This window comes from Mobula birostris, chromosome 5 (assembly GCF_030028105.1).
Source record: "Mobula birostris isolate sMobBir1 chromosome 5, sMobBir1.hap1, whole genome shotgun sequence".
Taxonomy (NCBI): Eukaryota; Metazoa; Chordata; class Chondrichthyes; order Myliobatiformes; family Myliobatidae; genus Mobula; species Mobula birostris.
In genome coordinates, this window is record NC_092374.1 from 107854313 (window position 1) to 107877095 (window position 22783).

The 22783-nt window shown below is 42.2% G+C and overlaps 1 protein-coding gene across 1 annotated transcript in view; it reads left to right on the forward strand.

The window, feature by feature from the left end:
• The window catches only part of LOC140197315 (contactin-associated protein-like 5), a 1626808-nt gene that overhangs the window by 623961 nt on the left and 980064 nt on the right, over positions 1-22783 (forward strand). Inside the window, exon 7 of the mRNA XM_072257270.1 lies at positions 9267-9416. Coding sequence (XP_072113371.1) covers positions 9267-9416 — 150 coding nt within the window. The remainder of the gene's footprint in view (positions 1-9266; positions 9417-22783) is intronic.

Consider the following 22783-nt stretch of genomic DNA (forward strand, 5'->3'; position numbering starts at 1 on the left):
CAAAGAATGAGGGGGGTGACCTTATAGAAGTGGTTAAGATCATGAGACAAGATGAAGTTGGATGGTAATGGTCTTTTACCCAGGGTTGGAGAGTCCAGAACTAGGGGGAATAGGTTTAGAGTGAGAGGGGAAACATTTAAAAAGGACCCAAGGAGGAACGTTTTCTCAGAGAGAGTTGTGAGTATATGGAATGAACTGTCAAAGGAAGGGATTAAGACAGATACAGGAGTATCTTTTGAAAATCAAGTGATAGGTACAAGGAGGGGAGGGGATTGTAGGGATGCAGATTGAATGCAGGGAATTGGAACTATCTGAGTGGGCACAGTAGCAGAACATCTTATCATTCCATTGAAACATTACCAAATCCATTGGGTTGTGGAGCTGCTGATCGACTGAAAGAGTGGGGTTTGGGAGGAGGATAAAGATAAATATAACAATGGAGAGGGTGCAGAAGGTTGTCTGGGACAGAGCAGTCCAATTATAAGGAGAAATGGGATAAGCAATTGTCTTTTTCCTCTAAAGTGGATGAGGTTGAAGGAGGGCATGATTGAGGAATATAAAATTAAGAGAAGAGGGGTATAAAAAGTGTGGACTCCAGGCAACTTCTCCCAAACTCAGATGTAAATAAAACTAAATCGGAAAGTCAATGTTAAGCCTACGTGCTCTGCATGCTAAAACAGAAATTGGAAGGCTGAACATAGTGCCATGTTCTGAGCAGTGTATATTTGACGCAAGTATTGTAAGTAAGGCAGATAAGCCTAGAGCATAGATAAAAACATGGAAATACAATATTGTAGCCACTAGTGAGAATTAGTTGTGGGAGGGTGGGACTGGCAGCTCAGTGTTATAAAATTCCTTTGTTTTAAACATGAGGGAGAGGTGTTAAAGTGGGAAGGGTGGCATTACTCGTCTGGTAAAATGTCATGGCTGTGCTTACAGAGGACATACTGGAGGACTCATCTACTGAGGCACTCTTAGTGAACTGAGGAAAAAGAAAAGGATGATCACATTCATGAGTGGACAATATAGACTTCCAACAGTCAGCAGGATTTTGAGTAGCAAATTTGTGGATAGGTGGCATTACTGAAGAAATATCTAGATGAGAACTCGATGTACCAATGCAGAGAAGGCCATTAGCAAAGTGCCAGGAGATGGCATTAAATAGATGAGTGCCCACAGGTTGGCATGAATGTGGTGGGCCAAATGGCCTATTTCCATGTTGTAGGACTCTAAATAAAAAATGTATTCCCTCATGGGAAGGACAGTAGCATTTCAAGAAAAATATCCACAAGCATCCTCAAGGGGAATGAATACAGAACATTGGCTTTGCCAGTGATACTCTCATCCTGAACAGAAATAACAAAATAAAAAGACTGAAGTCTTGCGTCTCAATAAAATATACGTATGTGGAGAGCTAAATCCAAATTATGATTTTAATGCAGCACGGGTAGAAGAAGTAGCCTTTATTTTAATTATTTTATTTAGAGATACAGCGTGGAACAGGCCCTACTGGCCCAGTCAGCTGTACAACCCAACATTCCACCTATTCAACACCAGTCTGGTTCACAATGACCAATTGGTCTACTAACAGGACGTCTTTAGACTGTGGAAAGAAACGGAAGCACCTGGAGGAAATCCACACGGTCAGGGGGCGACAAGGACGTACAAATCCTTATAGACAATGCCAGAATTGAACTCTGAACTCCGATGCCCTGTGCTGCAACAATGTTGCAGTAACTGCTACCGCTACAGGGCATCCGAGATAACCTTTTAGAGACTTTAACTGGATATTCAACTTCTCACAATAGAAGAGCAGTATAAAATGGGTGGGCTGCAATTAACCTTATTCTGGGCTAATGTTCCAAGTTGGTATATTCCCATGTTCTTAAGAGTGGCACAGCAGCAGAGCAGTAACACAACACTATTACAGCAGCAGTGTCCCAGATTCAATTCTACTGCTGGCCGTAAGGAGTCTGTATGTTCTCCTCCTGACTATAGGGAAAAGCAGGTACACCCGGATGGGGTGCAATCCCATGTGGGGTTTCTCTCACATTCCAAAGACGTACGGCTTAGTAGGTTAATTGGTCATGTGGTGTAATTGGGCTGGAAAAACCTGTTATTGTGCTATATCTCTAAATAAAGGTATGCAGAACTGCCATTCCTGTTCTGAAATTTGGATTCCTATGAGCATGAAGTAAAAAAAAATGCTGGAAACACTCAGCAAAAGAGGTTAAAAGCAGAGGAAGAATGAATTAACGTTTCTGAATGATGGCAATTCATTTCCATTGGGTACGCACGTGTCTTGCTGTTGCATGCATCTAAACAAGGAGCAGTTGACCATGGAATGTCTGCTACTTTTGTTAAGGAACTAGCTTAAAGCAATCCACTTTGAAGTTGGGTTTGAAACTAGTGTTTATTTTGCATCTATATCTTGCTTTGCAGTCGTTTTTTCACTGCCTTGATCTGAAACTGCTGCAGGCAAGTTTTACATTACATCTATTCTTCACCGTACTTGTGTATATGACAATAAATATAGCTTGACTTGAAAAAAACCCAAGTTAAAAGAACATTTAACAAGTGTTATTTACTGTAGTGCAGCGCTTAATCAGTTAATTAAAGGAACCCAAGTTGCCTTGGTTTTGCAAATGGAAGTATTATATTCTTGATAAAAGCTTTAAAGTTTTTTCCCATCCATTTGGTTGTGACTTCTTGCAGAACTGGTTGTCATAAAAATTTCTCCTGAACTTCCATTTTATCATTCATCCTTTTTGCACATTTACGCAAGTACTCATTCCAATAATTCCACAAAAGAAAAATTCATAATTGACTCATTCCAGCTATTCAGTTAATATCTTAAACCCTTTGCTAAGCTCCTTTGGCATTAAGCTAAGTTCCTAATCTTATCATTTCAATTTTGTTTGCATTTTCTCTTTCTTTAACTGACAGGTTTTTATCTGGCCCTTCTTCCAATTCTTACACCATATTTTCTGATCCCTGTCGTCTGATTTAATACACATTCAACAAAAGTTAATCCAAACCTCCTTTCCTAGCATTACCATCTTCAGTGTTTATTTGCATACTTTCCTTCCTTTTTATTAGAACCCCACAGTCTCCCTACTTTTGCTGGCTTATTCTTCACAGGCTGCTTATTGTCTCACCTCGCTTAGAATCAATGTGTCACATCAGCATAGAAAGAGGATATTGAGGTCACCAAGAACGTGACAGTTTTTAGAAGATTAATCCAGTCTGTCTCAATCCCCCAATCCTTCCTAATGCACATGCATTTTTAAGGACTACTTATTGAATTTTATTTTGAACGTCCAGTTGAATCTGCATATGGTGACATGGTAGTGTAATAGTTGGCGTAGATCTATTACAGTACCAGTGACCAGGGCTCAATTCCCACTGCTGCCTGCAAGGAATTTGTACATTCTCCCCATGACCACTTGGATTTCTTCCAGGTTCATTGCTATGCTCCCTCCTCCCATGTTCCAAGGTAGTAAGGGCTAATTGGTCATATGGGTGTAACTGGGTGGCAGGCTCATTAGGCTGAAAGAACTTGCTATCATGCTGCATTTCTAAATAAAATATAAAAAAAACACTATCACATTAGCACAGAAAGAGGCCATTCAGGTCAGGTGACAGCTTTTTGAATTCTAACCTGGTCTGCTTAATCTGCCACTCCTTCCTAATATGCATAGACTTTTTTTCTTTCAAGTATTTATCCAATTCACTTTCAAAAGTCAAGTTGAATCTGCAACCACTATACTCTCAGGCTATGTGAGCTAAAAATATGAATATTAAAAACATTGTCTTTGACCATCTGCATTTCTATAAAGTCACAGTAGCCATAAACTGGATGTTGACTATAATCTTAACCTAGCCTTCACTGCAGCAGGAAACCTTGCATTCAGTGGCTACTTAATTACATAGAGAAGTGGAACCCAGTGTCGTCTTCTGTTGCTGCAGCCCATCCACTTCTAGGACTGACATGTTTTACATTCAGAGATGTATTTTTTTCGCACACCACTTTTATAATGCCAGGCTATTTGAGTTACCATTACTTTCCTATTAGCTTGAATCATTCTGGCCAGTCTCTTCTGACATCACTCATTAAGAAAGCATTTTCAACCCCAGAACTGCTGCTCAGGGGATTTTTTTTTTTTGTTTTTCACACCATTTTCTGTAAACTCTAGAGATCGTTGTGTATGGAAATCTCAGGAGACCAGCAGTTACTGAGACACTCAGACCACTCCATCTGGCACCAGTAATCATTCCACAGTCACCTCAATCACATTTCTTCCCCATTCTGAAGTTTAGTCTGAACCTCTTCACCATGACTGCATGCTTTTTATGCACCAAGTTGCTGCCACATGAAATGTTGATTGGATATTTGCATTAACTAGCAGGAGTACAGGCGTATCTAATTAAGTGGCTAATATGTTGTTCAGCTCAACATTTGGATGCTATGCTACCTGTCTCTTTCACATATGGGAATAAGTAAAATAAATATTTTTGGTTATTTCTTCTCCTTCCCTGCTCCATGGTTACTGTATTACTTCAGTTACTTCCCCCTCCATTCTATCCACTCCTTCTAGCCAAGCAGTTGGCATAATGCTCAGCAACTCCATTGGACAGGGTTAATTTCTCACTGCTGTCTGAAAGAAGTTTGTACATTTTCTCCATCACCGTGTGGGTTTGCTCCCAAATACATTCCAAAGGTGCATAGGTAGTGGGTAAGTTAACTACAAATATAAAACATAAAATAATTAATTGCATAAGTATTCCCCCCCCCCCCCCCCTAATATGACAAACCAAATCATGACTGGTGCAGCCAATTGGTTTTGGAAGTCACATAATTAGTTAAATGGAGATCACCTGTATGCAGTTATAGTGCTTCAATTGATTGTAGTAAAAATACAGTTATGTCCGGAAGGCCCAACTACTGATGAGTCAGTATCCTAGCAAAAATGACTCCATAAAGACAAAAGAACACTCCAAGCAACTCTGCAGAAAGGTTATTGAAAAGCACAAGTCAGGAGATGGATACAAGAAAATTTTCAAGTCAGTCATCAAGAAATTGACAGAATATGGTACAGCTGTAAATCTGCCTAGAGCAAACCATCCTCAAAAACTGAGTAAGTGTACAAGGTGACTAGTGAGGGAGTCCACCAAGAGACCCTTGACAGCTCTGGAGGAGTTACAAGTTTCAGCAGCTGAGATGGGCGAGACTGTGCATACAACAATTTTTACCCGGGTGCTTCACAAGTTGCAGCTTTATGGGAGAGTGGCAAAGGGAAATCCACTGTTAAAAACAGCTCATGTGAAATCTCAGCTAGGGTTTGCCAGAAGGCAGGTGGGGGACTCTGAAGTCAGCTAGAAGTAGATTCTATGATCTGATGAAACCAAAATTGAGCTTTTTGGTCATCAGACTAAACACTAGATTTGTCATAAGCCATACACCACACATCATCAAAAGCGCACCATCCCTACTGTGATCCATAGTGGCGGCTACATGATGCTGTGGGGGGTGCTTCACTATAGCAGGCCCTGGGAGGCTTGTGAGGGTAGAGGGTAAAAAAAATGCAGCAGAGTACAGGGAAGAGGAGGAAGGGGAATCTCATTGAAATCTTTCAGATGTTCAAAAGCCTAGACAGAGTAGATGTGGAAAGGATATTTCCCATGGTGGGAGAAGACAAGAGGGCATAGCCTCAGGATAGAGGGGCACCTTTCCAAAACAGATGCAGAGAAATTTCTTTAGCCAAAGGGTGGTGAATTTGTGGAATTTTTTGCCACATGCAGCTGTGGAGGCCAGGTCATGGGGTGTATTTAAGGCAGAGATTGATAGGTTCTTGATTGGACATGGCATCAAAGCTTATGGGGAGAGGGCTGCGAACTGGGGTTGAGGAGGAGATATTAAAAAAAAAGATCACCCATGATTGAATGACAGAGCACACTTGATGAGCCAGATGGCCTGATTCTGCTCCTATGACTTCTGGTCTTTTGTCCTGGGGGCAGCATACATGTGTCACCAGACATTCCATTGCCAGCATAGCATGTCCACAAGGTTCAGCATCAACTGTATCCCATAGGTATGCCAGTATATTGCATGCTACTGTAAATTACTCAATGTGGAGATGGATTGCATAAAATTAGAGGGGTGATGGTGTGCATGGAATAAAGTCATTTGTAACAATAGATGGTGTTTTGAGACTGCATTAGGAGTAATCTTGAAAGGAAAAATATTAAAAGAATTGGATGCAGTTTAGACAAGGATTAATGGACTAATACTCACAATGGCCAAGTTGTATTATGAGGAACAGTTCGACAGTTTGGACTTCTATCCTTGAGAGTTTAGATGAAGGAGACAAGACTTGATTACTCAGAGGGACACAAACGGGGTGGACATGGAGAAGATATTTGGAAGAACCTAGTATTATGAGCTTTTTTAAAAAAAACTATGGGTAGTCCATTTAATTTAGATGAGAGAATGTTTTTTTTCTTCTCTGAGGGTCAGAATCAGAATCACATTAATATCACTGGCATACATCATGAAATTTGCTGTTTTTTATCAGCAGTACGTTGCAATACATAGTAAAAATTATAAATTATAGAAAGAAGTGTGTTGGTATATGTGTGTATGTATTAAATAAGCAGCGTGAAAAGAGACAAAAATGTACTGAGGCAATGCTTGAGGATTCAATATCCATTCAGAATCTGATGGCAGACGGGAGGAAGCTGTACCTGAAATGTTGAGTATGTGTCTTTGGGTTCTGGTATCTCCTCCTAGGTGGTAGCAATGAGAAGCGTGCACCCTTAAAGGTACCATGTTTTTAAAATATTTTCAATGCAGAGGCTAACAGATTATTGGTAAATTAAATAATGAAGTTATTGGTAGATGTAATTATGGAATTGATGTGACAGTTAGATCACCCAAGGTCTTATTGAATGGCAGAGAAATGTTGATGAACAGATTGACCTCCTTCTTTTCCTATCTCATATGTTCATGAGTTTTCAAGTGCGGTCCCAGGGAGGGGAATAACTTGTCAATTACTGAGCACTTGGAATGTTTCCTATTCTCTCTTCTCCATCAGGCAGAAGATGTGATAACATGAAAGCACATGCCACCAGACTCCAAAGCAGCTTCTACCCCACAGTTATAAGACATTGACTGGTTCATTACAACAAGGTGGACACTTGCCTCACAATCCACTCTTTGTAACCTTGCACCTTGTTGTCTACCTGGATAGCACTTTCTCTGTGGTTGTTGCACTTTATTCCACATTCTGTTATAGTTTTATCTTGTTGGCCTGTAGGCAGCCATCAATCCCAGGGCTTCATGGGTTTGCGCCTCTGGTGGACTGTGTCCTCTCCAGGGCACAAGCCTGGGCGGGAAGATTTGAAGAACCGACTGTTGCTCATGCAGTGGGTTCCCCCTCTCCACATCACTGATGTAGTCCAAGGGAAAGGCAAGTGCCAATACAGCTTGGCACCAGTGTCATCGCAGAGGCTGCCAGAGCGAAGCTGTAAGCAACATCAAACTGCCTTAGGGACCACAGTTCCAGATTTCTTCCTCACAGTTTACTCCTGAAGCCTTTCCCATGGGTGGGTATGGCCCCAAGGCAGCAGAGGTTTAAAATCAGAGTTTTCCTATTCCTTGCCGGTCTGCCATCCAAGGCTGACGAGCCCCACCTGCCTGAAGCAACTGGTTTTGGGGCGCCAGTGGGCTGCCTTTGCCCCTTCTCTTGTCAGTAGAAACAGTTCTGCCGGGCCTAGTAGCTAAGCCACACATGAAGGCCAAGAGTTGGACTTGGTTGTCAGAGGCTGTTAGTCGCATGCCATTTGGAGCACGTTATAGGTAGTGAGAGTTTAACCCCACTACCACCCCTGGCTATGACAACCTTAGGAACCTTTACCTTGTGTTACCTTGTTACACCTCGATGTAATGAAATGAACTGTATGGATGGTATGCAAGGCAACCTTTTCACCGTACCTCCATACATGTGATAATAATAAACCAATTCCAATTTCAACGTGTGCAATAACAGACATTTCTGGCAGACTGGCTGACTAATCCCACAGGTAAAGGTTAATTTAAGGATTGTGAGTGAGGGAGTTGGGTAGAATTCACTCCTTTTCCTCCTTTAACAACTACCTTCTCTCTAAAGTTACCATCATCTCCCTTGTCCTGTTGGGTTTTCTCTAGCTTCATCGTGCACACTAGTCTGGGTTAAATTTGCAAAACCTGAAGAAAGGAGCAAATTTGAAAACACTAGAGAAAAAGTAACAGGTGAGACAATACACACAAAATGCCAGAGGAACTCAACAAGTCACGCAATATCCACAGAGGGGAATAAACAGTCAACATTTCTGGCAGAGATCCTTTAACAGGACTGGAAAGTAAGGAGCAGAATCCATAACAAAAAGGTATGGGAGGGAGGGGAAGCACAATCTGGCAGGGAGAGGGACAATTTAAGTGGGGAGGATGAAGTGAGAAGCTGGGACGGAACAGGGGGAAGAGGTAAAGGGCTGAAGAAGGAATCTGATAAAAAAGGAGAGTGATCTGTAGAAAAAAGAGAAGGGGGAGGGGAAACAGAGGAAGGTGAGGGGCAGGTAAGGAGAAGACAAGAAGTAAGAAGGTAATCAGAATGGGAAATGGAAAAAGAAAGAAGGAGGGAGGGGTTGAAAGAAACAGAAGTTAGAGTTATCGATGTTTATGCCATCAGGTTGGAGGTTACCCAAACAGATTATGAGGTGTTGCTCCTCCAGCCTTGGCTTGGCAACATCATAACAGTAGACCATAGACTGTCATGTCAGAATAGGAATGGGAAGTCAAACTGAAAAGGGTAGACATCAGGAGATCCTGCCTTTCGTAGCAGACAGAGGAAAGGTGCTCAACAAAGCAGGCCCTCAATCTGCATTGGGTCTCATATCTGTGACACAACATTTGTGGTAAGAAAAACTGAGCTGACATTTCAAGATGATCTTTTATTTCTTTTTCTTTTAACATTAAAAATTTGTTTCCTCAGCATAGTTTGTTTTCCTGCATCTTGTCAGTTCTCTGCAAACGTCTGATTTAAGTAGACTGAAACGGTGTTTGAGAATTTTAGGGTTTTACACCATACCTGACTACCAAACAGGGATTAAGAAACACCCATATGTCAGTCTTCCTCAGTAAACCAGAGAGCAACTTCTTATACATAAATCTGTGGCCTCATGAAAGAATTGTGTTGATCCCCTGTTAATCGGATATCTCATTTCTCCAGGTGTCAATCTGAATGATGGACTGTGGCATTCGATTAATTTGAATGCCAGAAGAAATCGTGTTAGCATCATATTGGACAATAATGCTACCTCAACCTTTCATTCAACCATACAGATGCAAATTTACTCCGGGAGCAGCTATTATTTTGGAGGTGGGTGTGTATCAAGATATTGCACCTTTCGTGTGCGGTCATTTTCAATTAATTTGTTTTTTCAACATGACCCATATTCCCTTCTGGCACAGGAAATATTTCAGAGTTGTAGTCTCATAATTTATTTGAATTTTTGGCACTGAAAGTTGCCATAATTTATTTATTTTAATTTAATGGAGTACTATTGTTCAGTAATAATCACGAGGCACTTAACATCTAATCATTCCATTATTTCAGTAGTCTGCTGTGGTGTGTTCAAGATAAATATTTAATGTTCTTATAAGTTTGATATATCTTCAACTGTAATCAGCAGAAGAGATGGTGGCATAAATCTCTAAACAACTTGTACTAATCTAGTGAATGAAACACCCTGTCAGCAACCTGCAGTCATGTAATATCTTTAACAGTATTAAGTAAAATGGCATGACAATTCAGTACTTCTTAGTGTGCGGTATCACAAAACATCTGTCAGGTTCAACTAAATGGCAGTGGCATGTTTCTGAAAGGTGGTTATTTAACTATAGTCTTTTGTTCAGAGTTTTGCTCTGGTTTATCTCTGCATGATTTATAATTAGATAGTGGCATTTTTTACCTGAACTTTTCCCCATTAGCTAATCCCATTGGCAAATTGTTGGCCACAAACATAAAAGTCTCTGTAGAAGCTGGAACCCTTGAGCCACATATACAAAATGCTGGAGGAAAGCAGGAGGTTGGGTGGCATTGACAGAGGGGAATAAACAGTTGACGATGTGGGCTGAGACACTTCATTAGGACAAGAATGAGAGAGGGCAGAAGCCAGAGTAAGAAAGTGGAGGGAGCGGAAGATGTAAAATCTGACAGGTGATAGGTGAGACCAGGTGAAAGGAAAGGAGCAAAAAGAATACCAGGTTTAGAGAAATCGATGTTCATATCACCCAGACAGAATATAGGTGTTGCTCCTCCAACCTGAGTTTGGCTTCATAGTGGGAGATTACTTTGTCAAGGACCTTCACTCTGTCTGCCGCAAAAGGCAAGATCTCCCAGTGGCTACCCATTGTAATTTGACTTCCCATTCCCATTCTGACATATTGGTTGATGGCCTCCTCTACTACCATGACGAGGCCAAATTCAGATTGGAGAAGTAGCTCCTCATATTCCGACTGGGCAGCCTCCAACATGATGACAAGAACGTTGATTTCTCTAACTTCTGATCATTTTTGGCAGTAGTGGAGGCAATGGATAGGCATGTCAGAATGGGAATGGGAAGACACCAGACCAGGTCTCTTACCTTGCTGAGCTTCCGCTTATTGCCCCGTGGAAAGTGGAAATTCCCAGTTCTGGCTTATGGCAGGGCAGTATCTTCCACCATTCCATCTGGGCTACCAGCAGCATTGGTGGAGAGTCCAAAGGGGCAGTGTTAACCTCCACTGACCCCACAGCTCAGGCTTGCAATGCTACTGACTGAAGTGTTATCATCCATTTAAATCAATGGGAGAAAACAAAAGCCATTTTCAAATGAAATAAAAATTAACATACATTTATTTAATTTTCTTAAATATTTCAGTGCATTGTTAGTACTTTGATTATTATTGTTTAATAATATGATTATACACTTTGGTAGAAGAAATAAACGGGCAGACTATTATTTAAATGAGGAGAGAATTCGAAGTTCTGAGATGCAACGGGACTTGGGAGTCCTCGTGCAGGATACCCTTAAGGTTAACCTCCAGGTTGAGTTGGTGGTGAAGAAGGTGAATGCAATGTTGGCATTCCTTTCTAGAGGAATAGAGTATAGGAGCGGGGATGTGATGTTGAGGCTCTATAAAGCACTGGTAAGACCTCACTTGGAGTACTGTGTGCAGTTTTGGGCTCCTTATTTAAGAAGGGATGTGCTGACATTGGAGAGAGTTCAGAGAAGATTCACTAGAATGATTCCAGGAGTGACAGGGTTTACATATGAGGAATGTTTGACCACCCTTGGAGTTTAGAAGAATGACGGGGGACCTCATAAAAACATTTCAAATGTTGAAAGGCATGGACAGAGTGGATGTGGCAAAGTTGTTTCCCATGATGGGAGAGTCTAGTATGAGAGGGCATGACCTAAGGATTGAAGGGCACCCATTCAGAACAGAGATGCAAAGAAATTTTTTTAGCCAGAGGGTGGTGAATCTGTGGAATTTGTTGTCACGGCAGCAGTGGAGGTCAAGTCATTGGGAGTATTCAAGGCAGAGATTGATAGGTATCTGAGTAGCCAGGGCATCAAAGGTTATGGTGAGAAGGTGGGGGAGTGGGACTAAATGGGAGAATGGATCAGCTCATGATAAAATAGTGGAGCAGACTCGATGGGCCAAATGGCGGACTTCTGCTCCTTTGTCTTATGGTCTCATGGTCTTAATTAATCATAGTCATAGAGTGTGATAACAGGCCCATCCATTAACTGGTTCGTGCTTATCAGGATTTCCAGCTATGCTCATCCAATTTGCCCATGATTGGCCCATATCCTTCTAAATCTTTCCTATCCATGTTCCTGTACAAGTCCCTTTTAAATGTTGCTTAGATACTTACCTCAACTACTCTCTTGACAGTTTATTCCACACACTGGTTTAAAAAGTTGCCCTTCATGTTCCCACAAATCTCTCCACTCTCATCTTCAACTTGTGCCGCCTTGTTCTTGATTCCACAACAATGAAGTAAATAGTGTGCACATTCATCTTATCTATGCCCCTTATGATTGTACACCTCTCTAAGATCACCCATCATCCTCATACAGTCAAATGAAAATCATCTCAACCGGCTAAACCCCTCACCATAACTCAGTCCTTTGAGTCCTGGCAAAATGTCCGCAAATCTCTTTTGCACTCTTTCCAGTTTAATGATGTCTTTTCTATAATAGGATGACCAAAACAGAATACAATATTTCAAATGTGTCCTCACAGGCATCTTGTACATCAGCAACATAACATTCCACCTTCTGTAGTCAGTGCCCTGATTAATGTTAAAAGCTTTCTCTAACATCTGGCCTACCTGCAACTCTAATTACAGTATAGGGATCCTGTACTTCCAGATCCCTCTGATCCATGACAATATATATGTCCCCATATACAAACCTGAGATTCATGTTCCTGTGGACACTCACAGTAAATCAAAAGAAACACAATAGAATCAATGAAAAACCACACACAAGATGGGCAAACAACTAATCTCCAAAAAACAACAAACTGTGCAAATAGAAAAGCATCAAAATAATAATGATAAATTATTAAGTTGTGGGAACAGTTCAGTGTTGGGCTGAGTGAAGTTAAATAACATTGTCACCTCCAGTTCAAGAGCCTGATGGTTGAGGGTTAATAACTGTTACTGAATGTGGTGTTGTGAGTTATGAGGCTCCTGTACCTTTTTCCTGATGGCAGTAGCAAAAAGAGGGCATGACCTGGATCATGACGGTCCTTAATGATGAATGCTAGTGTCTACGACATTGCTCCTTGTAGATGTCCTCAATGGTGGGGAGGCTTTACCCATAAGACATAGAGCAGAATTAGGCCATACATTTCATTGCGCCTACTCTACCATTCCAATAAGGCTAATTTATTATCCCTCTCAGCCCCGTTCTTCTGCCTTGTCTCCATAACTTTTTGACACCCTGATTAATCAAGAACCTATCAACATCTGTGTTAAATATAGCTAGTGACCTGCCCTACACAGTTGTCTGTGGCAATGTATTCCACAGATTCGCCCCACCCCCCGGCTAAAGAAATTTTTCCTCATCTCTGTTCTAAATGGATATCCCTCAATTCTGAGGCTGTGAACTCTGGTCCTAAACTCCCCCACTATAGGAAACTTGTTCTCCATATCAAATCTATCTGGGCCTTTTAATATTCGATACGTTTCAATGTGATCTGACCTCATTCTTTTCAACTCTAGCGAGTAGAGGCCCAGAGCCAGTCAACACTCCTTAAATGTTAATTAATTCATTCCTGGGATCATCCTCATGAACCTCCTCTGGGCCTTCTTCAATGTCAGCACGTCTTCTCCTAGATAAGGACCCCAAAACTGCTCTCAATACTCCATGTGGTCTAACCAATGCCTTATAAAGCCTCAGCAATGCATCCTTGCTTTTGGATTCTTGTCCTCTCAAAGTAACTGCTAACATTGCCTTCTTTACCACTGACTCAACCTGCAATTTAACCTTTAGGGAATCCTGTATAAGGACTCCCAAGTCCCTTTGTACCTCGAATTTTTTTCTCCTCATTTAGAAAATAGTCCACACTTTTAGTCCTTCTGCCATATTGTTTGACCATGTACTTCCCTGCACTATTCCATCTGCCATTTCTTTGCCCATTCCCTTGTGCACACACCCTGCTTTGTCAAACCTACCTTACCCTTCAGCTGTCATTTTATCATTTGCAAACTTAGCCACAAAGTTATCAATTCATTCATTCAAATCATTGATACATAATGTAAAAAGAAACGGTCACACCACCGACCTATGCGGAGCACCGCTAGTCACTGGCAGCCAACCAGAAAAGACTCACTTTCTTCCCAGTCATTGCCAGCTGCTAGTCAGCCAATCATCCATCAATTCTTGTACCTTTCACGTAATACCATGGGCTCTTAACTTGTTAAGTTGCCTCATGTGCAGCACCATCTCAAAAGCCTGCTGAAAATCCAAATAAACAACTTCCACAGACGCCAATTTGTCTACCAGCCTTTTATTTCCTCAAAAAATGTCAATAGATTTGTCAGACAAGAATACCCCTTTTAGAAAATCCTGCTGACCTTGGCCTATTTTACATTGTGCCTCCAAGTATTCAGAAACCTCATCCTTAATAATGGATTCTAATATCCTTCCAACCACTGAAGTCAGGCTAACTGGCTTATAATTTCCTTTCTTCTGCCCCCCTCCCTTCTTAGACAGAGGAATTATCTTCTTTGCAATTTTCTGTCCTTCAGAACTATTTCAGAATCCAATGATTCATGGAAGATCACTACAAATGCCTCCTCAATCTGTTCAGCAATGTCTTTCAGAATGCTGATGTGCAGTTGATCTGGTCTAGATGACTTATCTACCTTCAGACATTTCAGCTTCCCAAACATCATCTTTTTAGTAATAGCAGCAACACTCACTTCTGCCACGTGACACTTTAGTATTTCTAGCATTTTACTTGTACCTTCCACAGTGAGGACTGAGGTAAAATACTTCATTTCATCCACCATTTCTTTGACCCCTATTACTACCTCTCCAGTGTCATTTTCCAGTAGTTCAATATCGAATCTAGTCTCCCTTTTACTCTTTATATCTCTAATTTTTTATACTATAGACTAGCTCACCTTCTTATTTCATCTCTTATTCTCCTTGTGACTTACTTACTTTACTTTATTGTCGCCAAACAATTAATACTAGAGCGTACAATCATCACAGCGATATTTGATTCTGCGCTTCACGCTCCCTTGAGTACATGCCTTCTGTTGGTTTTTAAAAGCTTCCCAATCCTCTAACTTCTCATTAATTTTTGCAATATTATATGCCCTCTCTTTTGCTTAGATGCTGTCTTTGATTTCTCTTGTCAGCCATGGTTGCCTCATCCTCTTTTCAGAATACTTATTCAGTTTTGTGATACATCTTCCCAGTGCCTTCTGAATTTCTCCCAGAAACACCAGCTATTACTGTTCTGCCATCATCCTTGATAGTGTCCTCTTCCAATGAACTTTGACCAGCTCCTCTCTCATGCCTCTGTAATTCCCTTTACCCCACTGTAATACCAATACATCCAATTTTTAGCTTCTCCCTCTCAATCTGCAGGGTAAATTCTATTAGTACAGCTACTAGGACTTGATGTTTCGATCTCTATGGTAAGTTGGCACTCTCGATGTTGGCAGTGGGCTTGGAGTGGTGACAAGGAGGGAGGGTAGGTACATCATCGGGGTCATCAGGTGGGAACCCTCCTTATATTACTATCACTGTCTCCTAATGGTTCCGTTACCTTAAGCTCCCAAATCAAATCTAGGGAATTACATAACATCCAATCCAGAATTTCCATTCCCCTAGCGGGCTCAACTACAATGAGTTTGATCTTACTTGTGGGCTAAAACAAGGATGGGTGATCACATTGAAACTGATCAAATATTTAAAAGCCCAGATAAAGTGGTTGTGGAGAGAATGTTTCTTATAGTGGGAGAGGCTAGTGCTAGAGGGCACAGTTACAGAATTGAGGGGCATCCATTTAGAAAAGAGATGAGGAAAAAATTCCATAGAGGTGGTGAATCTATGGAATTCATACCCTTAATGTACAGACCTGTAATCCACTACTTTGTATACGCCTTTCTGTTCCTTACCTAAAGTTGTAATTCAACCTGTCAGTGACCTCTCCACCGCACATCTGTAGAAGTTTGCCAAAGTTTTAAATAACATGGATCACTCAGGAAGAAATATTTGGGCAGCAAGAGATTTAAGAATGTTTAATGTCATTTCCTGTACACAAGTGTAAGGAGAACAAATTAATTATTACTCTGGATCTGATGGAGAACAATAAAAACATAAAAGGTAAAAAGCACAATAATAATCTCAAAATAACACACAATAAATATAAGTACATAATTCAAGTTCTGTTCATCGCCATTCCTGATAAAGATTATGCATGTTTTTATCTTGTTTTATCTGATATACTCTTCTACAAAAGGCTTGTACATGTTGATAATTGGCATTATAATGGTTACTCTATCATTTGTATCCTTTAATTATGACACTAGCTTGCCATATGTTTACAATCCTTTCCAAACTGACAGTCAATCTATATGACCTAACAGTTCATATTTGGCCATGATGCTTGTATCCATCTTTGGAAAAACTTTCAGTCCTGATTTTCTTGATTATAGACCATTATCCTTCAATAAAATGGTGACAATACAGAGAATATCAAAAGAACAGAGGACGAAGCAGGAGTAATGAAGTCAACTCCTTATGCTGGGTCTAACATTGAAAATCATGGCCTGATTTTACCTCAGTGCCACTTTTGGTAACTTATATACAGTACAAGGACACCTGGAAAACTCTGAATGCGAGTGCCTTTCAATCTGTACATCATTGCTGGGGCTTATTCAGATTTTCATACATCGCTGTCCTCCTTCAAAGGGCTTCTCATTGATGACTTCAGATAGCTGTTTTGGTACCTCACCACTGCCACCGCACCCTTCCATTTGCTATAAGGATGACTTTGGATGAGTTTTCTCTACAAGTAGTGTTTCAAAGGCAATATTGTTATCCTGACGTTGATTATTGTTGAAAGATTGGTGTTTGGGACAAAATGCATGCACATTGGTCACTGTACTCACTTATCAAATCTACATCAGCTTTCTCTTAACCAGGTAGGCAGAGTGCAATGTACAGAGCACACATAATCAACCTCTCTTCCTCCACTCTCACCCTGAACACCGGCGTGCCTCAAGGCTGTGTGCTGAGCCCTCTTCTGTACTCCCTTTTCACCTATGACTGTGGTCCTGTACATGGTTCTAACTCCATAATCAAGTTTGCAGACGACACCACGGCGGTTGGCCTGATCAGAGGGGATGACGAGATGGCCTACAGGGACGAGGTTCAGCACCTAGCTGAACACCCTTAACACCCAGAAGACCAAGGAGATCATTGTGGACTTCAGGCATGCCAGGAGTCACACTCACATTCCCATCTACATCAACGGAACTGTAGTGAAGTGTGTATGAAGCTTCAAATTCCTTGGTGTCCACATTTCCGAGGATCTCACCTGGTCCCTGAACTCCTCCATCCTGATCAAAAAGGCACAATGGCGTCTTTATTTCCTGTGGAGAATGCAGAAAGCTCACCTCTGTCCCAGGATACTGACGGACTTTTACCACTGTACAATTGAGAACATTCTCACCAACTGCATCTCAGTGTGGTATGGCAATTGTCCCATATCGAACCACAAAGCACTCCAGCGTATGGTGAAAACTGCCCAGCGGATTATCAGCACCCATTGAGAACATCTATCATAAACGCTGCCTGGGCAGGGCGAAAAGCATTATCAGGGATGCATCTCACCCTAACCATGGACTTTTTACTCTCCTCCCATCTAGTAGGTGCTACAGGAGCCTCCGCTCCCGCACCAGCAGGCACAGGAAGAGCTTCTTCCCTGAGTCTGAGACACTGCTGAACCTCTCATCACAGCGCTAAGCAGTATTGCATCCGTATTGTACTGTCTCAGTACTTTTATATTTGTGTGCTGTAGCACTTTTTTTATTTGCAGTTATTTTGAAAATAACACTATTCCTTGCATTTCTGGTCAGATGCTAAGTGCATTTCATTGGCTTTGTATCTGTACTCGGCACAATGACAATAAAGTTGATTCTAATTGAATCTACCGATCCAGAATTCAAGCCGACTGTAACAAAAGAAGAACTTATGTGTTAATTAATTAACCTGGAATTTGAAGAATTTTGAATTTTAATTTCAAAAGTAAACATTATCCATAATACAAGTATGGACAAACAACACACATCAAAGTTGCTGGTGAACGCAGCAGGCCAAGCAGCATCTGTAGGAAGAGGTGCAGTCGACGTTTCAGGCCGAGACCCTTCGTCAGGACTAACTGAAGGAAGAGTGAGTAAGGGATTTGAAAGTTGGAGGCGGAGGGGGAGATCCAAAATGATAGGAGAAGACAGGAGGGGGAGGGATAGAGCCAAGAGCTGGACAGGTGATAGGCAAAAGGGGATACGAGAGGATCATGGGACGGGAGGTCCGGGAAGAAAGACGGGGGGGGGGGGGGGGACCCAGAGGATGGGCAAGAGGTATACTCAGAGGGACAGAGGGAGAAAAAGGAGAGTGAGAGAATGTGTGCATAAAAATGAGTAACAGATGGGGTACGAGGGGGAGGTGGGGCCTTAGCGGAAGTTAGAGAAGTCGATGTTCATGCCATCAGGTTGGAGGCTACCCAGACGGAATATAAGGTGTTGTTCCTCCAACCTGAGTGTGGCTTCATCTTTACAGTAGAGGAGGCCGTGGATAGACATGTCAGAATGGGAATGGGATGTGGAATTAAAATGTGTGGCCACTGGGAGATCCTGCTTTCTCTGACGGACAGAGCGTAGGTGTTCAGCAAAGCGGTCTCCCAGTCTGCGTTGGGTCTTGCCAATATATAAAAGGCCACATTGGGAGCACCGGACACAGTATATCAACCCAGTCGACTCACAGGTGAAGTGTTGCCTCACCTGGAAGGACTGTTTGGGGCCCTGAATGGTGGTAAGGGAGGAAGTGCAAGGACATGTGTAGCACTTACACGGATAAGTGCCAGGAGGGAGATCAGTGGAGAGGGATGGGGGGGACGAATGGACAAGGAAGTTGTGTAGGGAGCGATCCCTGCGGAATGCAGAGAGAGGCGGGGAGGGAAAGATGTGCTTAGTGGTGGGATCCCGTTGGAGGTGGCGGAAGTTACGGAGAATAATATGTTGGACCCGGAGGCTGGTGGGGTGGTAGGTGAGGACCAGGGGAACCCTATTCCTAGTGGGGTGGCGGGAGGATGGAGTGAGAGCAGATGTACATGAAATGGGGGAGATGCGTTTAAGAGCAGAGTTGATAGTGGAGGAAGGGAAGCCTCTTTCTTTAAAAAAGGAAGACATCTCCCTCGTCCTAGAATGAAAAGCCTCATCCTGAGAGCAGATGCAGCGGAGACGGAGGGATTGCGAGAAGGGGATGGCGTTTTTGCAAGAGACAGGGTGAGAAGAGGAATAGTCCAGATAACTGTGAGAGTCAGTAGGCTTATAGTAGACATCAGTGGATAAGCTGTCTCCAGAGACAGAGACAGAAAGATCTAGAAAGGGGAGGGAGGTGTCGGAAATGGACCAGGTAAACTTGAGGGCAGGGTGAAAGTTGGAGGCAAAGTTAATAAAGTCAACGAGTTCTGCATGCGTGCAGGAAGCAGCGCCAATGCAGTCGTCGATGTAGCGAAGGAAAAGTGGGGGACAGATACCAGAATAGGCACGGAACATAGATTGTTCCACAAACCCAACAAAAAGGCAGGCATAGCTAGGACCCATACGGGTGCCCATAGCTACACCTTTAGTTTGGAGGAAGTGGGAGGAGCCAAAGGAGAAATTATTAAGAGTAAGGACTAATTCCGCTAGACGGAGCAGAGTGGTGGTAGAGGGGAACTGATTAGGTCTGGAATCCAAAAAGAAGCGTAGAGCTTTGAGACCTTCCTGATGGGGGATGGAAGTATATAAGGACTGGACATCCATGGTGAAAATAAAGCAGTGGGGGCCAGGGAACTTAAAATCATCGAAAAGTCTAAGAGCGTGAGAAGTGTCACGAACATAGGTCGGAAGGGACTGAACAAGGGGTGATAAAACAGTGTCGAGGTATGCAGAAATGAGTTCGGTGGGGCAGGAGCAAGCTGAAACAATAGGTTGGCCAGGACAGGCAGGTTTGTGGATCTTGGGTAGGAGGTAGAAACGGGAAGTGCGGGGTGTGGGAACTATAAGGTTGGTAGCAGTGGATGGGAGATCCCCTGAGCGGATAAAGTCGGTGATGGTGTGGGAGACAATGGCCTGGTGTTCGTTAGTGAGGTCACGATCGAGGGGTAAATAAGAGGAGGTATCCGCGAGTTGTCGCTGTGCCTCGGCAAGGTAGAGGTCAGTACGCCAGACTACAACAGCACCCCCCTTATTGGTGGGTTTAATAATAAGGTTAGGATTAGTGCGGAGGGAGTGGAGAGCAGAGCGTTCCGAAGGAGTGAGGTTGGAATGGGGACAAGGTGCGGTAAAGTCGAGACGGTTGATGTCCCGTCGGCAGTTAGTGATAAAGAATCCAGGGCAGGCAGAAGACCAGAGCAGGGTGTCCATGAAGAAGAGGAGGGTTGAAGACGGGAGAAGGGGTCATCGGTGGGGGTGGAAGAGTCCTTGCCGAAGAAGTAGGCTCGGAGACGGAGACGGCGGAAGAAAAGTTCCGCATCGTGGCGAACACGGAACTCGCTGAGGTGTGGGCGAAGGGGGACAAAGGTGAGGCCCTTACTGAGGACAGAGCATTCTGCCTCTGACAGTTGAAGGTCGGAGGGGATGGTAAAGACCCGGCACGGATGAGAGCTGGGATCAGAGGGGGGAGGGGGGAGGCTGGGGGTAACAATGGACAAACAATGCTTTTTGTTTATATTCTTAGTGTCATTTGGTCAATATATTTAGTAGTATTTAGTAGAAGATTGCATTCCTCAACACAAACTCAAACTGCACAAGGACTCTTTAGTTCCTTTGTGCCTCAGTTTTTTTGTATTTTCTCTCAATTTAGAAAACAATCAACCCTTACATTCCTGCTACCAGAGTGTATGACCATACACTTCCTGACCCTGTATTCCATCTGCCATTTCTTTGCCTATTCTCTGAATCTGTCTAAACCCTTCTGTAGCCTCTTTATTTCCTCAAGCCTACCTGGCCCTTCACGTATCTTCATATCATCTACAAACTTTGCAACAAAGCCATCAATTTCATCATCCAAATCATTGACATATAACGTAAAAAGAATCTGTCCCAACACAGACCCCTGTGTAGTGGCACTAGTTACTGGCCCTCAACGAGAAAAGGTTCTCTTTATTCCCATTCTTTGCATCCTGCCAATCAACCACTGCTTTACCCATGTTAGAATATATCATGTAGTACCATGGGCTCGTAGACTGATAAGTAGCCTCATGTGTGGTAGTTTGTCAAAGGCCTTCTGAAAGTCCAGCTACACAACATCAACCAATTCTCCTTTGTCTATCCTGCTTGTTGTTTCTTCAAAGAATTCCAACAGATTTGTCAGACAGATTTTGCCTTGAGGAAACCATGTTTACTACAGCCTATTTCATCATATGCCTCCAGGTACCCTGAGACCTCATCCATGATGATCGACTCCAATGTCATTCCAACCACTGAGGTCAGATTAACTGGCCTATAGTTTCCTTTCTTCTGTCTCTCTCCCTTCTTGAAGAGTGGACTGAGAGTTGCAGTCGTCCACTCTTCTGGAACTATTCAAGAATCTGATGATTCTTGAAAGATCATTACAGTACTAATGCCTCCACAATGTTTTCAGCTACCTCTTCCAGAACCCTAGGATGTACACCATCTGGTCCAGGTAACTTATCCACCTTCAATCCTTTCAGTGTCCCAAGAGCCTTCTCTCTAGTTATGGTAAATTCATACTTCATGACCTCTGACACCTGGAACTTCCATCATAGTGCTAGTAAAGACCAATACAAAATATTTATTTAGTTCGTCTGTCCTTTAGTTGTTCCTTATTATTACCTCTCCAGCATTGCTTTCAAGCAGTCCAATATCTGCTCTTGCCTCTCTTTTACACTTTATGTATGTGAGGAAACTTTTGGTATTCTCTTTAATATTTTTGGATCTATGTATACAAGACCTAAGGCTTTGTGTTTTTAAAAAAATGAACATTAAAAAAGTACTCTAACCAAGTTAATATAGTGGATTCCTATGAATTGGGCTGTTAGTTTATCAGTGCAGTCGCTTATTGGAACAACTCTTAAAGAACAAAGAAAAATCAAGAAAATAGTCGGGATTCCCTTCATTTATTTGGGACACCATGCTGCCTAATTGAGACAGGGGACTGGACTGTTGAACAGTTTCTAAGTAGTCTGTCAGGTGCACGTTTAGTGGCCATTAGATACGGCACTCTGTCTGTCTGTATCTTGTTTTACGGCGGTTGGCATCCAGCTTAATGGTGCATTACCGCTACCCTCTGCTCCAGAATGTGCACTAGACATACATTCTAAATCAACGGCACTCTGCCTAGGGTAAACAGTTTTTAAATGGCATCAGTTGTGTGTGTGTTGTTGTCAAAGGGCAGTGATTATCAAGGCTGATAGTTGGTGAGTAATAAGCAGCAAGACAATTCAGAACTCTTTTGCTTAATGTGATAACATGCATTCAGGTTTGGAGATGCCAAAAATGGCTGGGAGTGAAAATGAAACAATTCACTACCTCAACAAGTTAGGAACAATGAAAAATTTGAAGGTATCACCAATCATCCTGAATGTTACAACAAAAATTAAGATTTGGAGAATGCAATTGTCAAAAGCATTGTATGAAGGCAGTTTATTATCTATACTAGGTGCCTGCACTGTTTTTGTTCATTTAGTCAATCAAAAGAACACAGCAATGAACACTAGATTAATTCCTCCATCAATCACTATTAGCAACTATTTATAGTAGAGTAGTGATTTTGGTAGTGTTCTAATACGTTCTGTATTTCTTTTAACTATGTAACTTGTTACTCAGTTAAGCAGTAATTTGTCTTTTTTATACCTTTTTAACTATTTCCATGAAACTTCGGCAATGGCTTAAATGGGCCAAAATGTACTGTTCCTATTGTGTCCCAATGAACCAGAATCCAC